At 38.2% G+C, this 22,724-nt stretch overlaps 1 protein-coding gene across 1 annotated transcript in view; it reads right to left on the bottom strand.

Annotated features, from left to right (window-relative positions):
• The window catches only part of LOC138704435 (WD repeat-containing protein 47), a 193,905-nt gene that overhangs the window by 146,394 nt on the left and 24,787 nt on the right, over positions 1–22,724 (bottom strand). The window contains exons 2-3 of the mRNA XM_069832303.1: positions 9,670–10,045; positions 6,657–7,870 (exon numbers count right to left, since the gene is read on the bottom strand). Of these exons, the coding sequence (XP_069688404.1) occupies positions 6,657–7,870; positions 9,670–10,045 (1,590 nt within the window). The remainder of the gene's footprint in view (positions 1–6,656; positions 7,871–9,669; positions 10,046–22,724) is intronic.

The raw sequence follows: 22,724 nt of genomic DNA, 5'->3' as shown, positions 1-22,724 counted from the left end.
TTACGTAAAAAATTAGGACGTCCTACACAAAATTTAAATATTGAAATTTCTGAAAAAAGTCGAGGAAATCATGTAGCCTACTAGTCATTTTAATACTGAAATGTGTAATGGAAACGATTGGTTTTTTGCTGCGCTCATGAAAACGCTTTCTGTATTCTGTTTAGAGGAGAAAATACATGAACAAACACCGGAGTGAAAGATTTAGTTAATTTGACTTAAAAAACTAGAAAAGCTTTTGGGGCACATCTCCACTACGTGACTAGTTGTTCCAGGTGGGAGAGGTGTAGCGCACGGATGGTTGGAGTACAATTTCGGGTGCACAGTCAACTTCGAGAAGGGGCTGTAATTACACGCGTCATCCGATTTAGATGCAATAAACAGCATGCGTTTGCTAAATACACCATTTTTCATGCAGAACTGCCAACCTTTGTAACCGCGGGCCGCTACTGATCAGTGACATAATGGCCTCTTTGGGCTCTTTGAAGTTGTTACCCGATTAACTACACCGAATTTTACCCTTGTCCTTCTGAAGTGTCGTAAGATATTTCGTAATTTCTATACCTAATCTAATGCCTGAAACGTATGGACTCTACTACGTTCCATATATTCTGTCCCGTAATTCTTATGACAATCCATAATAGTTGGCACCTATGCAACGCATTTCATATGCATTGATATATTCCTTCGAAGACAGTCATGTAAGAAAGAAGGTACACCAACACGTAACACATTTTCCTTCTTGTACTACTCAGAAGCATTTAAAGTGCACGTGAAGATCATGATCGAAATATTCACCCAGCATGAATTGCGGCGAACTCCACGTGACGCGCGGTTCGTTCAACCCGTCCCGCCAATTAAAACGTTCCAGTCTGCCGATTTAGTCCAGATACGAACGAGCAAGTGTCGTAGTGATCATCACGTTCATATCTTAATCATAGGTATTACACTGATTTCCGTTCCCGCTTCATTTTCTGTCAGTTGCTTGTTTCGACAATCTTCGATTTATAATTCTCAGTGTGTATTCCAATTTTAATCTCTTTACTGCCCTTAAAACTTTCATTTTCGGAGTGTGCATTGTATCCACATCTCTGATCCTCCACAATGTGCTGTGGAGGCCAAGCCTCAGATGCAATGTAGGCCTATAAGTGACCGTCTTCAATCTTGGCAAATCAGAACATTCAGGTTTCCCGACATTTACATGTAATATTCTTATAGTAGGGGAGACTGTTGTACCTTGAAACACTTTTCATATATATATATATTTTTTTTAATTTTTGGAAATGAATTTTTTTAAATGAAAAAATGCTTGAACTAATTATTGAAGATTCCTTTACAACTTCCTGTATATATTTTCCTGTTTTACAGATCTATTAAGGATGGAAAAAATAAAATGAAGAGATATGTAATGTGTTCAAAGGTACAACAGGATCATGTACCTTGGAACATACCCTCTTGTAAGTTGGAACACATGCAATATAGGTGGGAAAATAGCTGTAAAAACTGACAATTATATTTAAAATGTATTTTCAATCATAAACCAGAGCAGGCTTCTCTGATTGAGATTTTATTTCCTGGAGAAGCAATAACTGCTTCAACAGCTTTCTTCAAGACATCCGAATCATTTGGGGACCTCTTAACTCCAGACTTACTTCGTGACATGACCTTAAAATAAAAGAAAAACAAAAACCGATAGTATCGTGTAATTTGGAACATGTTCCATGGTACAAGATGTTTTGTGTTCAAAGGTACAAGAGGGTGCACGTTTAAACAAATATGGCTCCGAAAACTAGAGATTCTAATAAATCATGGAAATTAAAATATGTTATTACTCACTAGATGATAGGGAACACACCGTACTTGAAAGATATCAACAAATACAATCTGGTTTTGTGTTAGAAAACACACATCAATGAACGAAATGTTTACTTTTGGTGCTAAAAAACTTATTTTGTCCACGGAACTCGCATTTTGCAATAAATCAAACAAACTACAACCAGACCTACTTAGCGGCTTTATCTACAATCTACTTCATTTTGAGTCCTCTAGGTAGCAGCAAAAATTAAAAAACAAAAAATGTTCAAAGGTACACTATGCTAAAGGTACAACAGTCTCCCCTACATTACGCAACGAACCTATAATGATATTAATTAAGACGCAAATATGGATGTTTATGAAACGAGCGCAAGCGAGTTTCATAATATTCATACGAGCGTCTTAATTACCATTATAGGCAAGTTTCATACGACTTTTTATGCTCGACCATATTTCTAACTTGAAATTATTCAGATGTATACATTTTATTTGTATCTAACAAGATCGGAAGTGACCTTGTTCTAGGTCGTGAATTGTGAGATGAGCGCAGACGCGAAAGTATTGATTTTTTTCCGAGGAACAATAATGTCATTGACTTTGATGTAATCCCGTTAAAATTGATATAACCTTGATTATTGAATTAGACATTGAAAAACGAGATGACAAATTGAATTTCTTTGATTATTATTTACAATTAACGCTAATTATTATAGTAACAGAACATAACCTTTTGCGACAGTATTGGATTTCCAGCCTCCGTGACTTTTCGCTAATTCTCTTTCGATTGCATATCCGAGAATAATCGATACTTGCGGTTTTATAACGGTGCAAAGCTGGCTTGTCATTGGCTGAACACCTGTACTTTAATGAGTAGGTGTACTTTAATGACATGCATTAAAGGACTGCTAGCAGGTGTATAATTAGTACATTTCGGCATGGTCCAGCATAAAATCTTTTAAAATTCCCTTTTATGAGATTTTGATGGAAATTCTGAAGGCCTCTCTTCAAATTCTACACTATCATTTATATGTTAACACATAAATTTGTGTTTTAATGTATAAAGCGAATAATTATTTTACCGATTTTATTTTTCTTTATATTTTGATGCTTGTAATTTCGGATCCCAGTGGTCAACCTCACTTGAGGACGGAGGATTTTCAATAAATTTTAGTAATACCTCGACGAGTTTCGGTAATAACAATAAAATTAGTATAGTAAGTCTTTCACAAGTTTTGCACACAATATTTTACTAGTGTTACTTCCATCAGCTCACAGAATGCCAAGCAAGACGCTCTCCGACGATATCCGTTAAGGATGTTTTGACAACATGAATCATTTCCATGAACTAAGTTTTCTTTCCAGTAGAAATGTTTCAGCTTCTGTTAATCACCAATTCCAGGCACTTTACAAAGAGGTTCGTAAATCCGTAATATTACAGTTTTCTACATTTATATTTGGCAAACTGTTTTTTAGAATTATCTCTTGACTCATCGTATTTAGAAGAATTCGCATCCAACTCTGTGCGCTTTATTCTAGGTTGTATCAAAAGTACCCCTAAACTCCTCACAAATGGCTCTGAAATCCTGATCATATAACAGATTGGCCGTTCTCATGTTAAAAACGGTAACGTGCGGAAGACATCCACCAGAATCGCCGCTGTCGATTGGTAACGACCGCTAGATGGAAGTGCAGTCGCTTTATGCAATTCAAATAAGAGTTATAACTGTCTTCTTGTGCAGTCGCTAGATGGCAGCATAGCGAAACTGATAAACGTTTTTGCCTTCAAAGCCCATAAAGACTGATCAATCTGTTATAAGTGATATGGAGTAGGCTATAACCAAAGAGAACAGACATATGAAAGAAATCGAACGACTGCAGTGTATTGCTTTTGCTTTGATATCTGACTTTGTTTTCAGGATCATGCATTTCAGAATAATTAGTCAAAACTGGAGGTTTGTAGGACAGAACGGTTACCCTTCCATGATATCTACTTCTTCCAACTAAGGGAACGAAAAGAGAAGGAACATCTTTCAAAATTTAAGCGATGAATAATCTATCTGATGGTATTCAGAGAGGCTGCTTGTCTGCGTTACCTCAGAGTAGCATTTCTAACTTCATTTGACTTCATAACTGTTCCCTGTGGTGCAATATTGAACAGTCACACCGTGCAAGATAACAGGATGGGATACATTTAGAACTGCAATCAATGCAGTATTTCAGGATCCTGTTTAGACTTCACACTACAGTTCAAGCCTTAAGACCTTCCCACAACTGTGATTGGTGGACACTTTTATCTCAATACTTATCCTACTTCAAAGCTAGATGTCTCAACATTTACAATGTCAAACCGCTTAAAGCAATGAATGAAGTAAGGCTCATTATGCAAGCATTGTTACAATACTAACGTTGACTGCACATGAATTATTATTCCCGCCTTTTGATCTTTGCTATGTGAAGGAGGAAAGAAACTCCAAAGTATTAACCAAAATGCTCTGCCCTCTCACTGCTAACGTTGCTAGTCTACGCACCACATCGTTCTTCGTCATGGTCGAGTTCTGTATCATAATATTACCTTAGGACGTGTCTTATCTGCATGCTCAACAAGTCAGTTCGCTGAAAAGCCAAATTTCTAACTCGTGTTTTGTTGCTGTTGGTCAACTGTCCGAAGACAGGTTTTAACTTCACAAGTGACACCAATAAAGTATCACTCATTAGGCAACTAAGCCAAAAGATAATGGAGTAGGATGGACAGTTCCTTTCCCCCCTCCATGGCATACATCGCTGACTAGCTACATATTACACTAGTCAGACTTCGTCAAGTGAGATGAAGTCCAATTACAAGTAGCAATCGGCGGGAGAGTCGCAGTTGCCCAGTTCTTCACGAACCACGGCTTTTCACCTAAAAGCATAAATTAGGTTCCAAGCCTTTCCAAATCAAAATATCGCAAACTTAAACTCGCATATGCGAAATGTTTCGTTTTAGAACGCATTTATTCGGAACAGAATTTATTGTTTTAGTTTTATTTTTAATATTATATATTTATTTGAATGGTTTTAATTATGAATTATTTTTTAGAATAGTTTTTTTTTTTTTTTACATTTTCCGTTTGCTAGTGTTAAGAGAAATTTTGATTTTTTTTGTACTCAAAAAATATCGATGTGGTATGGAATGACTCGACTTCTTTGATATACATTTGTTTTAATTAGGTTGTGAGATTTTCTTAATTAAAATAGAAGTGCATTAATATTTATGTACAACATCTTCAATTTATATTTAAACAATTATTTCAACAAAGAATTTTGAATCTAATACCCAAACCGTATTTCGAGTGACTATTTTTAAATATAGACTAAAGCAGAAATAGCCTGAATGTTATGTGGTCCCTTGCTATTAGTTTATATTATTCACACGCAGTATGAAAGCCTTGACACGATTTTCTCTACACGATAGGTACAGACGAGGAGACGAGACCTGGCATGTGAGAGGGGAAAGAATGAGCTATCAGAAAGAGTTTGTTGCATGAAGTATGACGTTTAATATTATATGAATCTACCGACGTGGAAGTTGATCTCAGACTGAAACCTATCTTCGTCCTCCATACAGGTCACAGGACAGGTCTTGCCCCCTCTACTCTAAGTGCCGATACAAAACTGTAAATATTATTAAAATGTACATTGCCTTGATGATCCAGAATTCCAGTCCTTGCAGAAATTTACAGTAATATATTTTGCAAGACTAGAGTCAAAAAGTTATTTCTTTTCTTTTTTTTTTTAACGAGAATTAACATCAAATTTATATTTTTGCTCGAAATAACACCAAAACTGACCAAGCTTCACACCGAAATTTAAGATTCTTATTCACCGTAAAACAGGATCCCCAATAACATTTTATTACGTTTACAATGACTTTCCTATGCAATTGCACAGGGCAGGGGTTGGAAAAATCGGTCACGTTTTTAAATTTATTTAATGTTAATTGTTATCCAATTATAAATTAAAAGAGAACAATTTTTTCAGGGTTTAAATGTTTTATGTAATGAATAATAATGTTTTGAGTAATCAATAAAAATAGTTTGACAAAGTTCTATCAGCACTTGGAACCTTGCCTCATACTGAAAAGTCATTATGGAAGCACAAAGTTCTAACTGCAAAATTAAATATTCTAAATGAAATGAATAAGTGGTCTAATTAGGCTATGAAAGTAAGTAATCCTAAGTTCAATGCTTTAAGATGCCATACGGTAACATTTCATAAGTATAAGAAACTAAATGTTCATATTACAATAAATTGAAACTTTGAAGCGCTTTATCTCAAAAGCAGTTAGAACCTTGTCAAACCAAGGCCACGACAGCAAGTTCGAATGAAGAAGATCTTTCAAGATCTGAAGACCCAAGTAACGTGAGCAGAACCCAGTACGGATATCTCGGAGGTCAATGGACAGAATATTAAGAAAAGATTGACACCTGTGTCCATTAGTGCAAGAACTGCAGGTTAGAATTGAGAGCACAATATCATGTGAAAGGTTCAGTCTCAGCTGCAGTGTCTCTCGACAGTTCTCCATACTCCTTTACTTCAAACCCACTCTCAAGAGCACGTCTTCTGTATTCATCGTGACACTCCCATTTTCCTTACGTTTTGGGCCAAAGGAAAATATCTCAATCAACGTTTAATTAACAAGGTTACTTTTTCTCATCTATGGCCCCGTTTTTTCTCGAAGTCAAAGGCAGTACCATTCTTCACATCTCTTAGTATCTAGCTTTACGCAACGACTTCTCCACGCAAGTTGTTTTGTTCGACAATCATGCTGATCAGGCAAGTCGTAACATATGCAAGCGTGCACGTACCTGGAGTCTTGCAGACGGTTGTCCGTAGTCTGCAGTTGGCGCACCAGTTCCTCCCGCTCCCGCTCCTTGAGCTGCAGCGTCTCCTGCAGCCGCTGCTTCTGACGCTGGTATTCCTTGAGCAGGTCGCCGTCGAAGCCTTGCTCGGAGTCAGCGCCTGTCAGCACGACGGTCGTGGCAGGTTTCTCCGTCAGCGAGTCGCGTCTCGACGACCTGGCTGTGGACGTGGCGGGCGACTCCCTTCCCCTGTGCTCCGGCGTCGATGCGGCAGAAGACACGGCTCCGCCCTTCTTATCGGGGCTGCGGGAGCGACCCCTGGCCCTCGGAGGAGGCTGAGGTTTGGGGGCGCTCTCCAGGATAGCCGGCAGCTGCTGGAAGTCGGCGTAGCTGCTGCTGAGGAAGACGTCGCCGTCGTTCTCGAACAGTCTGTCCACAGACGTGTTCATCAGCTTGTTGCTCTTGTAGCCAGTGAGGTGGAAGCTGGCGAAGGAGGACCTGGACATGGCGTCGCTCGCCGATAGCGCCGTCGCTAGGGGGCTCGCGTTGCGGTGGTGGGCGCCGCCCCCTTGCTGGCCCGCCAAGCCGAAGGGCAGACCGTCCAGCGCCGGAAGTAAGGATCGCGACATGATATCTGCTGCCGAGCGAGGTCTGGTGAACGGCATCGCCGAATGTGGAAACAGCTTGGGCTTGATCGGAGTAACTAGCATGTGCTCGGTCCAGGAGGTCTCCAGCGACGGCCGCTCCAGCCGCTCGATGTCCACGTTCAGTGTGCGCTGCTCGAACGGGACAGAGAAGGTCTCCGAAGGAATGCTCTGCAGCCAGGACAGCAGGCTGAGGTCGGAGTCGCTGTACCCCACGGAGCCGTCCAGCAGCCTGGAGAACGTCATCTCGTGCTGCTGCTGGGACTCCTTGGACCCCGTGGCCTTCGCCTGGCAGTAGTTGACGCAGGACTCGTACAGAATGCCCTTGATGATCAGGTGGATCAGGCGGTCGTTCTTCGCAGCCGCCGCACCCGACGAAGCCTCTGCGGCCTTCCTGTCGCCGGGTAGGAACTTCTCCACCAGAGGGAATACCTCGCGAAAGCACTGCACTCGCGCGTTGCTGGGGTTCCAGTCTTTGTACTGTAGGTGATCCGACAAACGTGGCAGCGTCAGCAGCAGACACAGGTTCGAGTAGTCCTCTTTCGACGGCGCCACCCGCTCCAGCTCGTTCAGAACCTGCGGCCAGAATCAAATAATGAATGCGACTTTAAAGTCATTCTGTTTCAGCTGCCAGGCCATTTTCATCTTGCCCAAGAGCTCACAAATGTTGTGAAGAGTAGTTTTTAATGCTTTCAGGATTGACTGATTGATTAAAAGAAGTTCTGTATATTTACTATACCAATACCCTGAACTAACCAAGCCTAACATGTCACTGATCGTAGACCAAAGTGCTGCATTGGAGTTAAATCGCTCGCTTGAACTCGGTCGAATGTCGCACCCTCGAGTGAGATAAGGTCTGTCGTGATACGCTCGTAATAAATAGAAGCACAGTACAAGGTCATTTTACCGACATGTCTTATCTTGTATGGAAGGCGACAGATAAGATACACATATGTTTTGCTCACACCGTAAAAATAAGGCTTTATTTTCTGCGTTTATGACAAACGTCTAATGGAACGTACCAAAACAGTAACGTGGACTTATAAATGAAATAGTGTGAAAAACTTCGATATACAGTTATTATTGCTAATTAATAATTATTCAATATGTGATTTACCACATATATAATATGATAGGTCCATACTTAGTGTTCCGCCTATATACTGCGACACAAACGTTTTACAAAATATTGTTGATATAGCAGTAGATTAATAACAATATTAGTACAGCGATAACGTCACAGAAAATATAATAAAACGAATAATCATGCTGCACAACTGTTACAGACGCAAAGATTGATACACTAAGTATCACAAGTAAGAATTTGTCCCACACATCACTCTTCATACCTTCTTTAGGACTTAACTTGTATTCCTTGTTGAGTAGTTTCAACTTTACTACATCTCTTAGCTCGCTCTCCATTTTTGACAGTGTACTTCTTGACAGTAACAAGAACGCATGCCTAACGCTCGGCTTATACTGGGTGTTCATTTCAAAGTGTCATGACGTCACTGTTGTGAGTCAGCGATTTGAAGCGAGTTTCAGCTTTTATGTCAGAGAAGTTGCCTATTAATCAAGGCGTTCAATCTGAACTTGAGAACGTGTACGGTATAACTTGAATGTCGTAGCAACAGATGGCGGTCTGTAAAGTCTGTGTGCTACCATAACCTCTTTCGAACTGTGTTTTGCGCGGGCAAGTCGTACACAGGGTATTTGTTATCATCGATTGCGTACGGCAACATTCCACAACACAAATCAAAATGCTCCGTGTCCATGTTGACCGTCCAAGTTAACAAATACGTAAGTAATCGTCTTAACCCTCTCCCCATATCCCGACAGTAAGAAAAAAAACTCACTTTAGTACGTGTTTCCAAACAGTTCACATTCTTGCCACTACTGGCGTTACCCTACGTAGTAATCTTCAGAATGAACGCCGTGCTTGCTAGGCAACTTCTCTCGCATTTAGGTAATACGCCTCTGCGGAAGTGTAGGAAGATTGAATTCTCTAGGCTCATCGGCTAGCCACATGACGACATACAGCGAGCCATGACACATTTTGAACTGAACACCCAGTACTATTCAAGGATTTATCGCTCGCGACAATTTTACCCATCATGCATGTGCGCTACCTATCGGATGTTATGAACTACTTGGCGCTCGAGCGAAAACGTCCGATCAGACCTCTGTCGTAAACCTTACGAAACCTCACTTTCTACTTATCTACCTATCTACTAACCAGCCAAAAAGCATACATATAAGGCATACCTAACTTGTCACTGGAAGCTAATTTTTTGTTTCCAGATATTGACACCCACTTCAAATGCCTGGGCTGGATAATGTCGACCAGTAATATGTGAAGTGTGTGTAATTCATACCTTGACGACGTCCTCGACGGCGCTGTCGACGCTGCCGGCGGGCCCCGAGCTCACGAGCGCCTCGGACTTGATGCACAGCAGCTCCACGTACTTGTGGCGCAGGATGGAGTAGCGGAAGCGGCGCATGTCGAAGGCCTGCAGCGCCTCCAGCGGCTGGATGAACTCCAGCACGTCGTCCCACTGGCCGTCCAGGATCAGCTGGCGCAGGAACAGCACGTCGTCCGAGAAGGCGCCGTTGATCACGCCGGTCTCGCGCTCCAGGCTGAGCTGCGAGATGTGCAGCTCGCGCGTGTGCAGGAACTCCAGCGTGAGGCGCACCACGTCCTCCTCGCGCAGCGTCAAGTGCGCCGACGGCATCACGTACCGGATGCGCAGTCTGCAACAGTGCCAATCGGACAACTGTAACCGAGTCGGCATCATTTGTATTTGAAAAAGCTCCCAACGTTCATGAAAAAAAGGTACTGGAGAATGTTACTTGAAACTTGACCATGATTAATAATACAGTATTAATACACTGGTCAAAAAAAGTTAAGCATAATTAGGCAAATAACGGTTTTTATTAATTAAAATAAAATAGATAAATTATAATTGGGTTTCTTGGTTCCACAGAATAAACTTAAAAGTAGAAATACACTATTTGTTAACAATGGACTCTATATGAAATGAAAAAGTTGCATTGTTTGGAAACAACGGAAAAGATAAGGGAAGTTGAAATTCGTACATCATCAAAGAAAAGGAAATGGTGCTTTCAGTGCCCTGTTTAATAACGTGTTGGTCCTCCACGAACCCTGAGGCACTCTTGTATGTGACGGGGCGTACTCAGTACCAACGCATCTAAGCTTTCCTGAGGCAAATTGACCCATTCTTCCAAGGCAGCATTCCTGAGTTCTTGAATCGTTAATGGGTGATGTGGACGATTGGAAATGGCTCTCCTGAGAAGGCTCCATGCATGCTCTATGCAGTTCATATCCAGTGAGCATGCTGGCCAATCCATTCTTCGGATCCCATGCTCTACCAGATACCGCTGCACACTATGAGCACGGTGAGGCCGAGCATTATCGTCCTGTAGAGTGAACCCTTCTCCTAAAGTCTCTGCAAAACTACTTACTATGGGTTGGAGGATGTTGTTCTGATACACGGCAGCAGTCATGTTTTCCTCTATTGAAACCAGTGGTGTGCGGCGGCCAAACATGACACCTGCCCAAAACAAGATTGAACCACCAAACTGTTGGTGACGTTCCACGGTCATTGAGGGATGATTTCGTTCCCCTGTTCGTCTCCATACGCGAATAGAGTTATTGTCAGGGTGTAGGCCCATTCTCACTTCGTCTGAGAATAAATTTCTGGTCCATTGGTCTCGAGTCCAATTCTCATGTGCTCTAGCCCATCATGCACGAGCACCCCTGTGATGTGGACGGAGTGCTGGAGTCTTGAGTGGTCTTCGAGCATACAACCCTATGTCATGAAGTCTATTGCGCACAGTTTGGCTACTTACAACACCAGTGGCTTCGCGCAGGTCATGGCGCAGAGTTGTAGCTGAGGCTATAGGGTTCCTACGTGCAGATAACCTTACATACCGGTCCTGACCTGGTGTTGTTTTGCGTGGACGGCCCTCGCGAGGTCCATCTGCTATTGACTAGGTTTCCTGGAACTTTCTCCACAGTCTGGAGACAATACTCTGATTCACATGAAGGATGTTAGCAACATCAACTTGTCTCATGTTTTGTTCCATCAAAGTGATGATTTTGATGCGGTCTGCCATTGTAAGGGTGTTCCGAGCCATTGTACTGCACTATGAAGCAAAACGACACTGATTGAACTTCGCTCGAATTACAGACTTTGTTTACTAGCCGTGATTTGGACGTTACCTAGTGATGCAGAATAAAACAAATGAAAGAATTTGAATTAGTAAACATAATACGTGCCACATAAAACCAAAAGAAACATAAATATCAGGTATTATAGGGTAAACTAGAAATATGCTTAACTTTTTTTGACCAGTGTATATTTATACCTTTGCTCCATCATACTTGCCATCATGAGTTCTCCAGGAGAGTCTACCGTACTCAGTAAACGTCATACATATGAACATCTATAAGACAATTACGTTTTCACGTCTTTGCTGCAAAAGACCTGGCTTCAGAGATTGGTAGAAGTCTGGTGATTATTACTAGAGACCTTCGCTGCAACGATTATCTACAACGAAGCAGTAGCAGCGAGAATTTTGGAGATCTATTCAGAGTCTGGATGAAGTTTTCATTTGAATATCGGATGTGATAGTTCTCACGTCAGCATCTTTAGTATAATATTATTAGTCGTTGCGATTTATGGATCAAGACTACCTACAATAGAGAAATAGCCAAAGAACTTTATGGTGTAACAACACTTGAAAATGATCATCTAAGTATATATTTCCACTTACGTAATAAGTAGTTATATTATATTAATATTTTTTTCAATAAATCCCATTAGTAGTTTATACAGGGACATCATTTTACTTTTACTTGCATTTTTATTGTACCTGCATTTCTGAATGTACTTCACTCCTACCCCTTCACTAATGTCCTTGCTCCCGTCAGACACACAAACTTACGGCCGCTGTTGCATTCGAAGTCTTCAAGCACTGAAGTAAACACTGCAGTGTATAGTGTATTTCAGAAATATGGTTGCGTTTTCTATAGAAGAAAGAACCTATATTAATAATATCGTACTAAAAATTATATTCAAGAAACGATAAATTCAATTTCAGAGAATATGCTTCAAAATGTTTTTAATAATATGCATTAAAGAATTGAAGCCTGCATTGTAATGAACGGCAACCATTTTCAGCAATTTATTTAAAAATTCAGATTAGCTTATTTTGAATTGAGGTGGCTAGAAGCAAAAGAATGCTAGTGACATTTGTAATGACATGAGTTAAGTGCATCCAGTGTAAGCTAAAGTATCTAAAATTTTAGTGGCAAAGGGATATTTTAATCGCATCACACATTAAAATTTAAATAAAAATTTCACAGATTTTACGAAAGCTTAAATATTTAAACCCCATTTTCTCAAAAGTAACTTAAGTGCACCTACAGCCCTTTACTTATGCCCCCCTCAATTTAAATGCACTCTCTATATTGTATGTTAACACCAATAATTAATATGCTAAATAAAGTAGACATTACATAACGAACATAGCCGCCTGAAAAGTTGAGTTTTTTTTTAAAAATGTTACTACTCTACTGTATTTTGATAAATTCCGTAAAAGTGAAAATCAAACTGAAAATCGTAATATCGTATTTTCCTACAACATAAATGGATACACTACTTTTCTCTCCTCCTATACATAGTAAACTGATTTGTTTACATATTGCACTAGTAACATCAAACTCCTGTAATGGAAGGGGGCAACAGAGTTTCCGAGTATAGCCAGGTTAATGTTAAAAATGTTGGTAAAAATAAAGTGATGTCCCTGTATGTTTGTTTATCACAGGGAAAACTCCAATACAAGAGACAATACAAAATTATATTCATGTATGTCATACAAATGAAAAAAGAGGTAAATACAATATGTAAATGTAAAAATTAAAATTAAAGAGCAAGAAATGGGTAGCAATATTGTTTTAAATAGACTAACTTCACTAAAGTTTATATCTAATATAAGAAATGATGGAATTTAAATCCCATACTTCACATTCATTCATTCATTCATTCATTCATAGATTTCTGCCCAAGAGAAGGTCTTTCACTGCAAAACCAGCGTTTTCCAAACTTTTCTATATTCTGCCTTCCTCTTAGTCTCCGCCTGTGATCCATATATCTTAATGTTGTCTATTACTTGATACATTCTTTTGCCTCTAACTACTTTTCTCCCGTTCACCATTCTTTCCAATGCATCCTTCAATAGGCAGTTTCTTCTCATACAATTCCTTTTACGTACCGGTAGTTAAAAAAATTACCCTTTCGAAATGGTATGGGTTTCAATAAAATAATGTGACGTGCCCTTATTTGTTTTCTTTGTTGATATATGTTATGTTTTATTTAACGACGCTCGCAACTGCAGAGGTTATATCAGCGTCGCCGGATATGTCGGAATTTTGTCCCGCAATAGTTCTTTTACATGCCAGTACTGACATGAGCCTGTCGCATTTAAGCACACTTAAATGCCATCGACCTGGCCCGGGATCGAACCCGCAACCTTGGGCATAGAAGGCCAGCGCTATACCAACTCGCCAACCAGGTCGACTTGTTGATATATTCCTATTAAAATGACTTGCTATTTTAAGTTTAAAAATGGCGTAGTCCAACTCGCATTTCGATCTGGAGATCATCACTAGCAAATGGAATGCTTAGGATGAAACCCGGATTGGATTTAGGAGGTCAGGCTTGCCAGTATGTCACCCGTTAGGTCAGCAAGGTGCGAGGGCATATTACGAACTGTGACCCGCGAAACCAGCACAGCACACATCCTGCTTTACCTACATCAAGTGACCAATGGTGAAGAGTGGAATTCAGAAGTGTAAAGAAGAGAGCATGAAAAGCCAACTACTTTATTTTAGCGATGATAAAGTGTAAAATACGTGTATTTCTGCTTCTCATCAGTTAATCTATTTTTGTTTTTAATACGTTACACAATTCGGAATCAAATGAACAATATGTTGAAGTTCCTACTCGTAAATTCAAGCGGGAAATGCGAATTGCATGATTATTTATAATTCTGAAGATATGGTTTGTTCTTAAAAAGTACTATTCTGACACGTGAGGCTTGAAAGTTATTCTGAAAGCCAACTAGCCTGGCTAGCAGCCAACGAGTAGTGCCATGGTAGTTTCTGTATTTTTGTCAATATACCTGATTTTAGTCACGATATTCAACGTTGTGTGAAGGTTTTTTTTTTTTTTTGCATTTTTTCAGCGTGTCATAATCCCTTCCGTTCCTTCTTTCTTTGCTCATTTTTATTATTCTTACTTCTTCCCATAAATCAGCACATTTCATAATAGCCATCACTAGGGGGCGGATTCATATGCACTAAAAAAACGGCAAAATATGTATGCACTTAAAAGCCAAGATATATGCACTAAAATAACAAAATATGCAGTGTTGAAATAAAAAAACTTATTTTATTTTAAGCAAATTACAATAATTACCGATGGTCTTGGATACCACCAGTTGTTAAAGTTGCGTATCCTTCAACCCACTACTTACGCAGTAGGCCTATACTTCTGGCCCATTTTTCGTTCGTCATGGTTGATAAAACAAATTCAAAATTGATCCCATGGTATGGCAAATATCTCATTTCCAGTGGGAGGATATGTTTACAAATAACGCAACCGTTGCTGTATCTATTTCAATAAATCTTTCCATGCAACTGTGCTTTTTCTGCAAACAGCACCAGAGAAAATCACTTTCTGGAAGGTCTCGTAATTGCGGTCGAATGGCCAAAATTTGTATAAACACTTCTTTTGATATTATTAACATGGTGGAAAAAAAAACTTTTTATGTGCACCCATCAGAATGTTTGCTTGTTAGCTCATTGGTTTTAGTACCATCCGAGTAGTCTGCCTGAAACAATAACGAAAATGGAAGCACCGTGTTCTCCTTGTCCTTGGTTCGCAATGTTATTTAAGCTTTGACCCCTGAAACACACGAAATTGACAAAAAAATGTTTCTGAAATATTTCAGTCAATTTTTGCAAAAACTTGTGGATAGCATTCTATTTGTAAGATAGCAGAATACGTGACGAAGCAACAAAATTAGAAGAGGAATTGACAGCAGAAATGTGCAGGTTTATCACATGCACCTTTGTGATGTGGAGAGGATATTCTCTATGTACAAAAATATGTATTCTGATAGGCATAGGAGCTTCAGCATGGATAACATGAAGATGACATTCATAGTTTCCTGCAATTCTTAGCTTTAATGTGGGTAAAAGACAGAAATTTTATGTATGTATGTACATATGTATTTATTCACACTGCAAATGGATATATACCCGGTGGCAGTGGTAACTAATTACACTCAATAATGACAATTAATAATAAACATAACTAATAAAAAACAATTAATAATAGTAATAATAAAATAATAATAATAAGGAGCATCCTAAATGAAATGAAGCATGGTCACTTAAAATAACATTTAAAGTAAATCTTAAGTTGTATCTCAACCCTAAGTTCGAACTAAGACCCACGAGTGTGACAGGTTCATATCTGCACAAGTACCTTTTCGCACTACACTTATTTTTGCTGTCAACTCACTCACTGCATTGATTCTACTTGATTTCACTAACACTTCTAATCATTTCACTGTTCAAATACTTTGCACAGCCACCTCACTGATACCAACACACTTCACTTATATAATAGACTTCACTGACACTACACACTTCACTGACACAACACACTTCCTCACTGATAGAACACTTCAAATAAGATATCAATTACACCCTTCAAGTAGTGTGTATAATATACTACCTTAAGCCTATTTTTAAATACATTTTTGGTTATTGGTAAAGCTTTTAGTAAGTCTGCAGGTAAATCATTCCAGTCCCTGATAGTACGATTGAGAAAAGAAAACTTTCCAGTGTCCGTCCTCTGTCTTCTTTCCCTCAATTTATATGAGTGGTCGTTCCTTGAAGAGTAATTTGGCGGCTGCAACCTATTTTTTATTTCTCTCCAGGCAGGCTCACCTCTGTATGTTTTGAACATTGCGCATAATCGCAATACTTCAAGTAATATTAGTAGTGACACACTTAACTGTGTTTTAGTGTAATGTACAATGTTTTACACAACTTTCAACAAATTGTGCTTGCACCGAGAAGTTAAAAAAAGTATTTTTTTTACTCCATTTACAAGTAAAAATATTTACTAGGTGCTAATTTATATCGCATATTTCAAGCTTTTTAAATTACATAAATCCGGTCTCTACTTATGATTTATTATAATGCATAAGCGTCAAGTAATTATATAACAATTATTTTATCTAGAATGGAGAGAACATCATAAATCAATTTCCAACAGAACTCAAGAGTTCAAAGATTTACCATTCACTGCCATGTAGGCCTAAGCTAACAATTCTTCTCACGTGCGTTGCTGCCATCCGCAGACAAGTGCAATCAACCCACGTAACGGAGCTGCGGTTAATCCAACACGGACATCAGTAAAACTAACACACGCGCCGGCTTCAGATTTAAAGAAAGGAACAATCTTTGAATATGTTGTGGAAGAGATTATTTTTTATACAACGTTGCACGCAATTTCATCCTTCGTACTTTAATAAAAAATGTTTTTAAAATGCATATTAATTCGACGGCCCAATTCAAAAGGTTTTCAGAAACCTGAATTTTAAAGCTTCATGTTGCTGTGATATTTTATACTATAAGTTTCAAATTAGAGTTTGTTAATTGGATTTTTCACAGCAATATGAAGCTTTAAAATTCAGGTTTCTCAAAACTTCAAATTTTGAGTTGTTTCCCTTCTGAACTGGGCCATCGAATTTAATTCGCGGGTCCAGAGTCACATAATCGAAATTTTTGTTATGGAGTTGCACTATCGGCAGAAAGTTTAAACTCACTTGCTATATTTTGTTTTATACCTGTTTATAATGTTATTCATTCCACTAAAATTATTTTTCTATAAAATATTTGAAAATATATGACGAAGTGCATTCTATATTTCTGTATATAATTAGTAAACAGTGAGTGTACTCTGCTTCTGATCCTTATCCGTGGTGGGTGTTGCTTGTTTATACATCTCGCCCTACCCACTTATGGCTAGACTTCGAAGTTGAGGCACATTTACTCTGACGTTGTTTACAAGGCAGCCCTCTGCACCAACATACATATGATGTCAGCTGAATGGAGCTGTTGCAAAAAATTAAACGTTCGCCTGAAGGATAAACGTAAATATTATAGAATACACTGCGTTATCGTCTCTCTGGTGTACAAACGTAATATTTCTCTTAGGCCTATAAACAGTTACACACGGCAGTACTAATTACAAAGGTACTTTGTAACAATTTTCATAATAATAATAATAATAATAATAATAATAATACTTTATTATTAGAATATCGGAACACATACCATTTGTAACTGTAGGTCTATATAAACTACAAAATAAGAAAAGAAACGACAAACACAGTAATCATAAAACATACAGTGAGTCACTTAATTATTCGGACATGAAGGGTATAAGTGCACTAAGGACATTTGTCTCTTTACATATAACTTTTGAAAGGAAAAATATAATTCTTTACTTTTGTCACACATATACAATCATATCTTAATTAAACATATACGTTAATAGTTATAAACAGAAATAAAATTCATAATAAATTAAAACTTAAGTCATTCTTTGGTTAACAAAATTATTCGGACACAGGACATCTTTCTAAATAAAATTAGTTTTGTACCTCTATAAAAATATTCTATACCTGGCTGACCTCCCTTTCATTTTTATAACTTCTGCTAATCATTCAGATATACTTTGCACCAATTTCCTTGTGTAAACCATGCTCACGTTTCGCCATTCTTTCTGAAGCCTCTCCTTAAGATGTTGTTTTGATTTTATTGGAGGTTTCCTCACTTGTTTTTCTAACCTGTTCCATACATGTTCAATCACATTCATGTCTGGAAACTGCGGAGGAGGTTGGAGTACCTTGGAGCAGTGGTACAGCGACCAGAGATGTACAATATAGGACGTATGCTTGGAGTCACTATCTTGGTAGAATGCGAACAGGTCATGAATTCCCATTTTTTCCGCACTTTTCTGTAGATTATCCTTCAGGAGTTGAAGGTATGAATACTTGTCCATTTTTCCGTCAATGAACACTAGATTGCCAACTCCGCTTGTGGACATACACCCCCATACCCTTACACTGCCGACATCATGCTTAACTGTCGCTTGCATATTTTCCTCGCGAAACTCGTCATTGGGTCTTCGCCATACTGTAATCTTGCCATCTGATTCGCTGATATTAAATTTACTCTCGTCTGAAAAGATAACTCGATTCCACCAATCCTGATCCTTTTCTAGCTACTCTTTTGCGAACAGTAGTCTTTTACTCTTGTTTCTTTTGTTGATGTAGGGGTTATTTCTTGTCACCCGGCCATGAAAATTGTTTCTCCTGAGAACTTTTCTAATAGTCTCGGGATGGACTTGTTTCCCTAATTCTTCATTGACCTCAGAAGCAATTTTTGGAGCACTTAATCTAGGATTTTTTTTTACCTTCCGTACTATTATCGCTTTTCTCTCATGGAAAATGTCCTTGGATGTCCTGAGTGAGGATACGATTCAAGTCTGTCTTCATCTCTGAATATCTTCGAACAATATCCGCCACTGAGCTTTTCTTCATCTGTAGTAATATCGGCAATGTGTCGGTAGGATTTCCCCCTTGCATGGTGGAAGACCACTGACTGACGCTGCTCGAACATACTGTCTTTTCCTCTACGCCCCATTTGTTTCTATCCACCACACAATACTGAGCTACTGAAGGCACACACTGTTACTGACTATTCGTATATCTGACTACATTACTGTGTAGACTGCAGACAACTTACCTGTAGTCTCTGATTGGTGTCCGAAAACTTATGTTGATGTCACATTAAGACGTATATGGGTTCGAGCCGCACTACTGCTTCCTAATCAAAGTGAAAATATACGTTAAACCCACTATGTATAATCTTTGAAAAGTAAACTTTCCAACAGTTCACTTAAAATTCTTTATTAATACTTTTTACACATGTGACCGTATTATTTAGTAATAAATGGGCATTGTCCGAATAATTTAGTGATTCACTGTAGGTCACAGACAGAGACTTGTCTGAAACTAATTGCATTAGGCCTACTATAAAAGAAACAATCGCCACCATAAAGTGAGAAGCTCCATCGCAACCACTCTTCGGAAGGCAAAGTGGGAGGTTTACGAAGAAGTGCTGAGAATGGGTCAACGAGAAGAGCAGACATTATAGCCATCGATCGCCGGAATCAAAGAAGCCTCATTCTTGACCCCACTGTCCGTTTTGAGAAGGATGATCAACAAGCCAATAACGTTAACGTTGAAAAGAAGTCTATTTACAACCCATGTATTCCTCACTTCAGTGAGAGATACAAAATGAATATTAATACATGGGAAGTGAAAGGACTTCTTTTTGGCGCTAAGGGAACTTCATTTAAGTTAACCAAAACCATTTTCCTTTCTCTTAAATTTTCTAAAGAGGACATCAACAAAATTTGTCTAATGGTATTGAGAGATTCATTATCCATTTTACACAATCACATGTATAATACTATGTAATTTTTTTTACTTCATTTCATTACTCTTGAATGTATTTTCATCTCATGTTTCTTCGAAATCAAATTGTATTTTATTTTTTAATTTATCATTGTTCCGTATTCTCTCTGCAATCATATTGTATCTTATTTTTAATTTAACCTCTACTTTGTATTCTGGATCCTAGTGGTCAGCCGTAGATTTCGGCCAGATGTCCCAAATTGTGGAATTTGTGTAGATGAGGCATTAGAAAACAATATGTTCTATTTAATATAAACCTAACCCATGCATGAGTAAAATTCATTACCAAGAAACGAAGATAATAGGCTATTATACTTCAAATGAAAATAACTGAAGTACTCTATTTAGTAAGAATTTAATATTTGTAAGGAGTCAAAATGAAAATGTTGTAGGTTAATTTGATAACAAAATAGAGTAAATTGACAATGGGAATCAAATGAATTAAAATGAAGTACCGGCATCACAAATTCACAAGCTACCTATTTAAATACAGACTATGTAAAATACAGGATGAATAAAAAGTCTGGAACCATATAAATATCTTCCATATGCTTGATTTTCGATAGGTGTTACCAGTATTTGTAAGACCAAATGCTCTACCAGTGACACATTCGATTCTAGCCCTCAGTTATCTCAAAAGCCGCCATTTTGGATGCAACTTTGAAAGGGGGTCATGTAGGTACTCAAAATCATGTGAAATTTTCTGAAAAAAAAAAAATCAATGGTGTAATCTGTTTTGAGATATCTCTAAACGCTTTCAAGTTAAAGATACAAACATTAGTTATTGCATCCACACATATTTTGTAACATGGTACAAAGGAGGCTTTGGAAAAGGTATTTTTATGCAATTCTGGTAATTAACTTTTCCTGCTTTACTGTTTGGTTAAGCTGAGGGCTAGAATCGAATGTGTCACTGGTAGAGCATTTAGTCTTATAAATACTGGTAATACCTATAGTAATCGAAAATCAAGCATATGGTAGATATTTATATGGTTCCAAACTTTTGATTCAGCTTCCACAATTAAGGCTGTTTTTTTTTTGCCAGAAATTGTGACGCATTTTGCCACTCCAAAAATATTTCTTTCTACTGTAAGGTTTTTCGTGGAAAGAATTTAATTAATTAATTAATTAATTAATTAATTAATTATTTATTTATTTATTTATTTATTTATGCCTATAACAGGGCAAGCCCCAATTATAATAGACAGTACAGATATTCGTTTACAAAAAGAAAAAAAAACACAGATAACATGAAAAAAAAGAGATGAAACAGATACAAGTGTAAATACAAATTAAAATGGAAAATGAGAAAGGGAAAGAAAAAAAAAGAATAGACAAATAGATACTACCTAAATAAGAGATACAGATATAGATATACGAGGGGGATCCAGGAAATAAGGACCGTTTTGTTGTAATAATTAAAAAAAAAAAAAGATTTGAAAAAACAAAGTCTGTTACATAACTGAAGCTTCCTTTACTTCTAAACATAATCACCACTTACATTTAAACATTTATCGTATCTGTTCACTAGCTTTAGAATTCCCGTGTTATACTCCTCTGCCGCCAGTTCATTAAGCCAGGTGTTCACTGTCTTCTTCAACTCTTCTTCACTTCCAAAACGCGTACCACCCAGAAAGTCTTTCAGCTTAGTGAAAAGGTGAAAATCGCTAGGAGCAAGGTCTGGACTAAAGAGCGGATGATCAAAGATTTCCCAACCGAATTGATCCAGCAATTCTCGAGTTGAAGCAGCAGTGTGCGGGCGGGCGTTGTCGTGAAGAAGCACAACTCCTCCCGAAAGCATTCCTCGCCTCTTGTTTTGGATGGCTCGCCATAGTTTTCGTAAAGTCTCACAATAACGATTTGCATTGATGGTAGTGCCTTTTGGCATGAAATCCAGCAAAAGAACACCTTTGCGATCTCAAAAGACAGTAGCAAAAAATGTAAAATGTAGCTATAATTGGCAAATTACAGAGTAACAAATAGCAATATTATATAAAATCAACTACCTTCAGTATGTTAATAAGAAAATGTTTGTATTCCATGTAAGAAATGCAGAAATCTAGATCCCATGTTTTACATATTTCATTGAAATTTGAGCACATTTTTAACACAGGTGAATTTTTATGTGCTGAAGTGTTTGGTTTTTTATAATATAACAATTGACGATTTCTTAAGTGTGATGTTCTAGCGTTAATCTGGATTTGTGATAATATTTCGCTATTATCCAGTAGACCGTTGAATATTTTATATAATAAAATATTATATAAAATATTCAGCGGTCTACTGGATAATGTACATTAAAAATTTGTTCCAATTGAATTTCGTTCTCGACATCGCAATGACTTCACGTAGTCCAAACTGTCCCAGCCTCAGTGCTTCCGGACCGGAAAAGTAAACACGTCCTAGCCTGTTATACACCCCAACACTCCGCTATCAGTATCTCCTCCATCGGGACCTGAACTTCAAGAATGTTGAAGGCGTGTCTGTGAAATATGGAATAGTAAAGTTCGAGATTAAGTAAAAGTGGATGGTATTTGGGAAAAAGAAATAGTATCATCGGATGCTGCGCCCTCTGGTGCAAGATTTGTTGGGCGTGGCTTTGTTCTCCAACAAGACGACCCTAAACATATTCCAAAGCTGTGCAAGAATTATGTCAGTAGTAAAGTAACAACGGGAGTGCTAAAATCCATTATCTGGCCGCCACAGTCTCCGGACTTGTCACTAATTGAACTTCTCTGGGAAAAGTTGGACAGGATTTAAAACAGGCGATCCTTAATAATGT

This window comes from Periplaneta americana, chromosome 8, assembly GCF_040183065.1.
Source record: "Periplaneta americana isolate PAMFEO1 chromosome 8, P.americana_PAMFEO1_priV1, whole genome shotgun sequence".
NCBI classification, from domain to species: domain Eukaryota; kingdom Metazoa; phylum Arthropoda; class Insecta; order Blattodea; family Blattidae; genus Periplaneta; species Periplaneta americana.
Note: the sequence above shows the minus strand (reverse complement) of the source record. Positions and strands in the feature narration are given on the sequence as shown.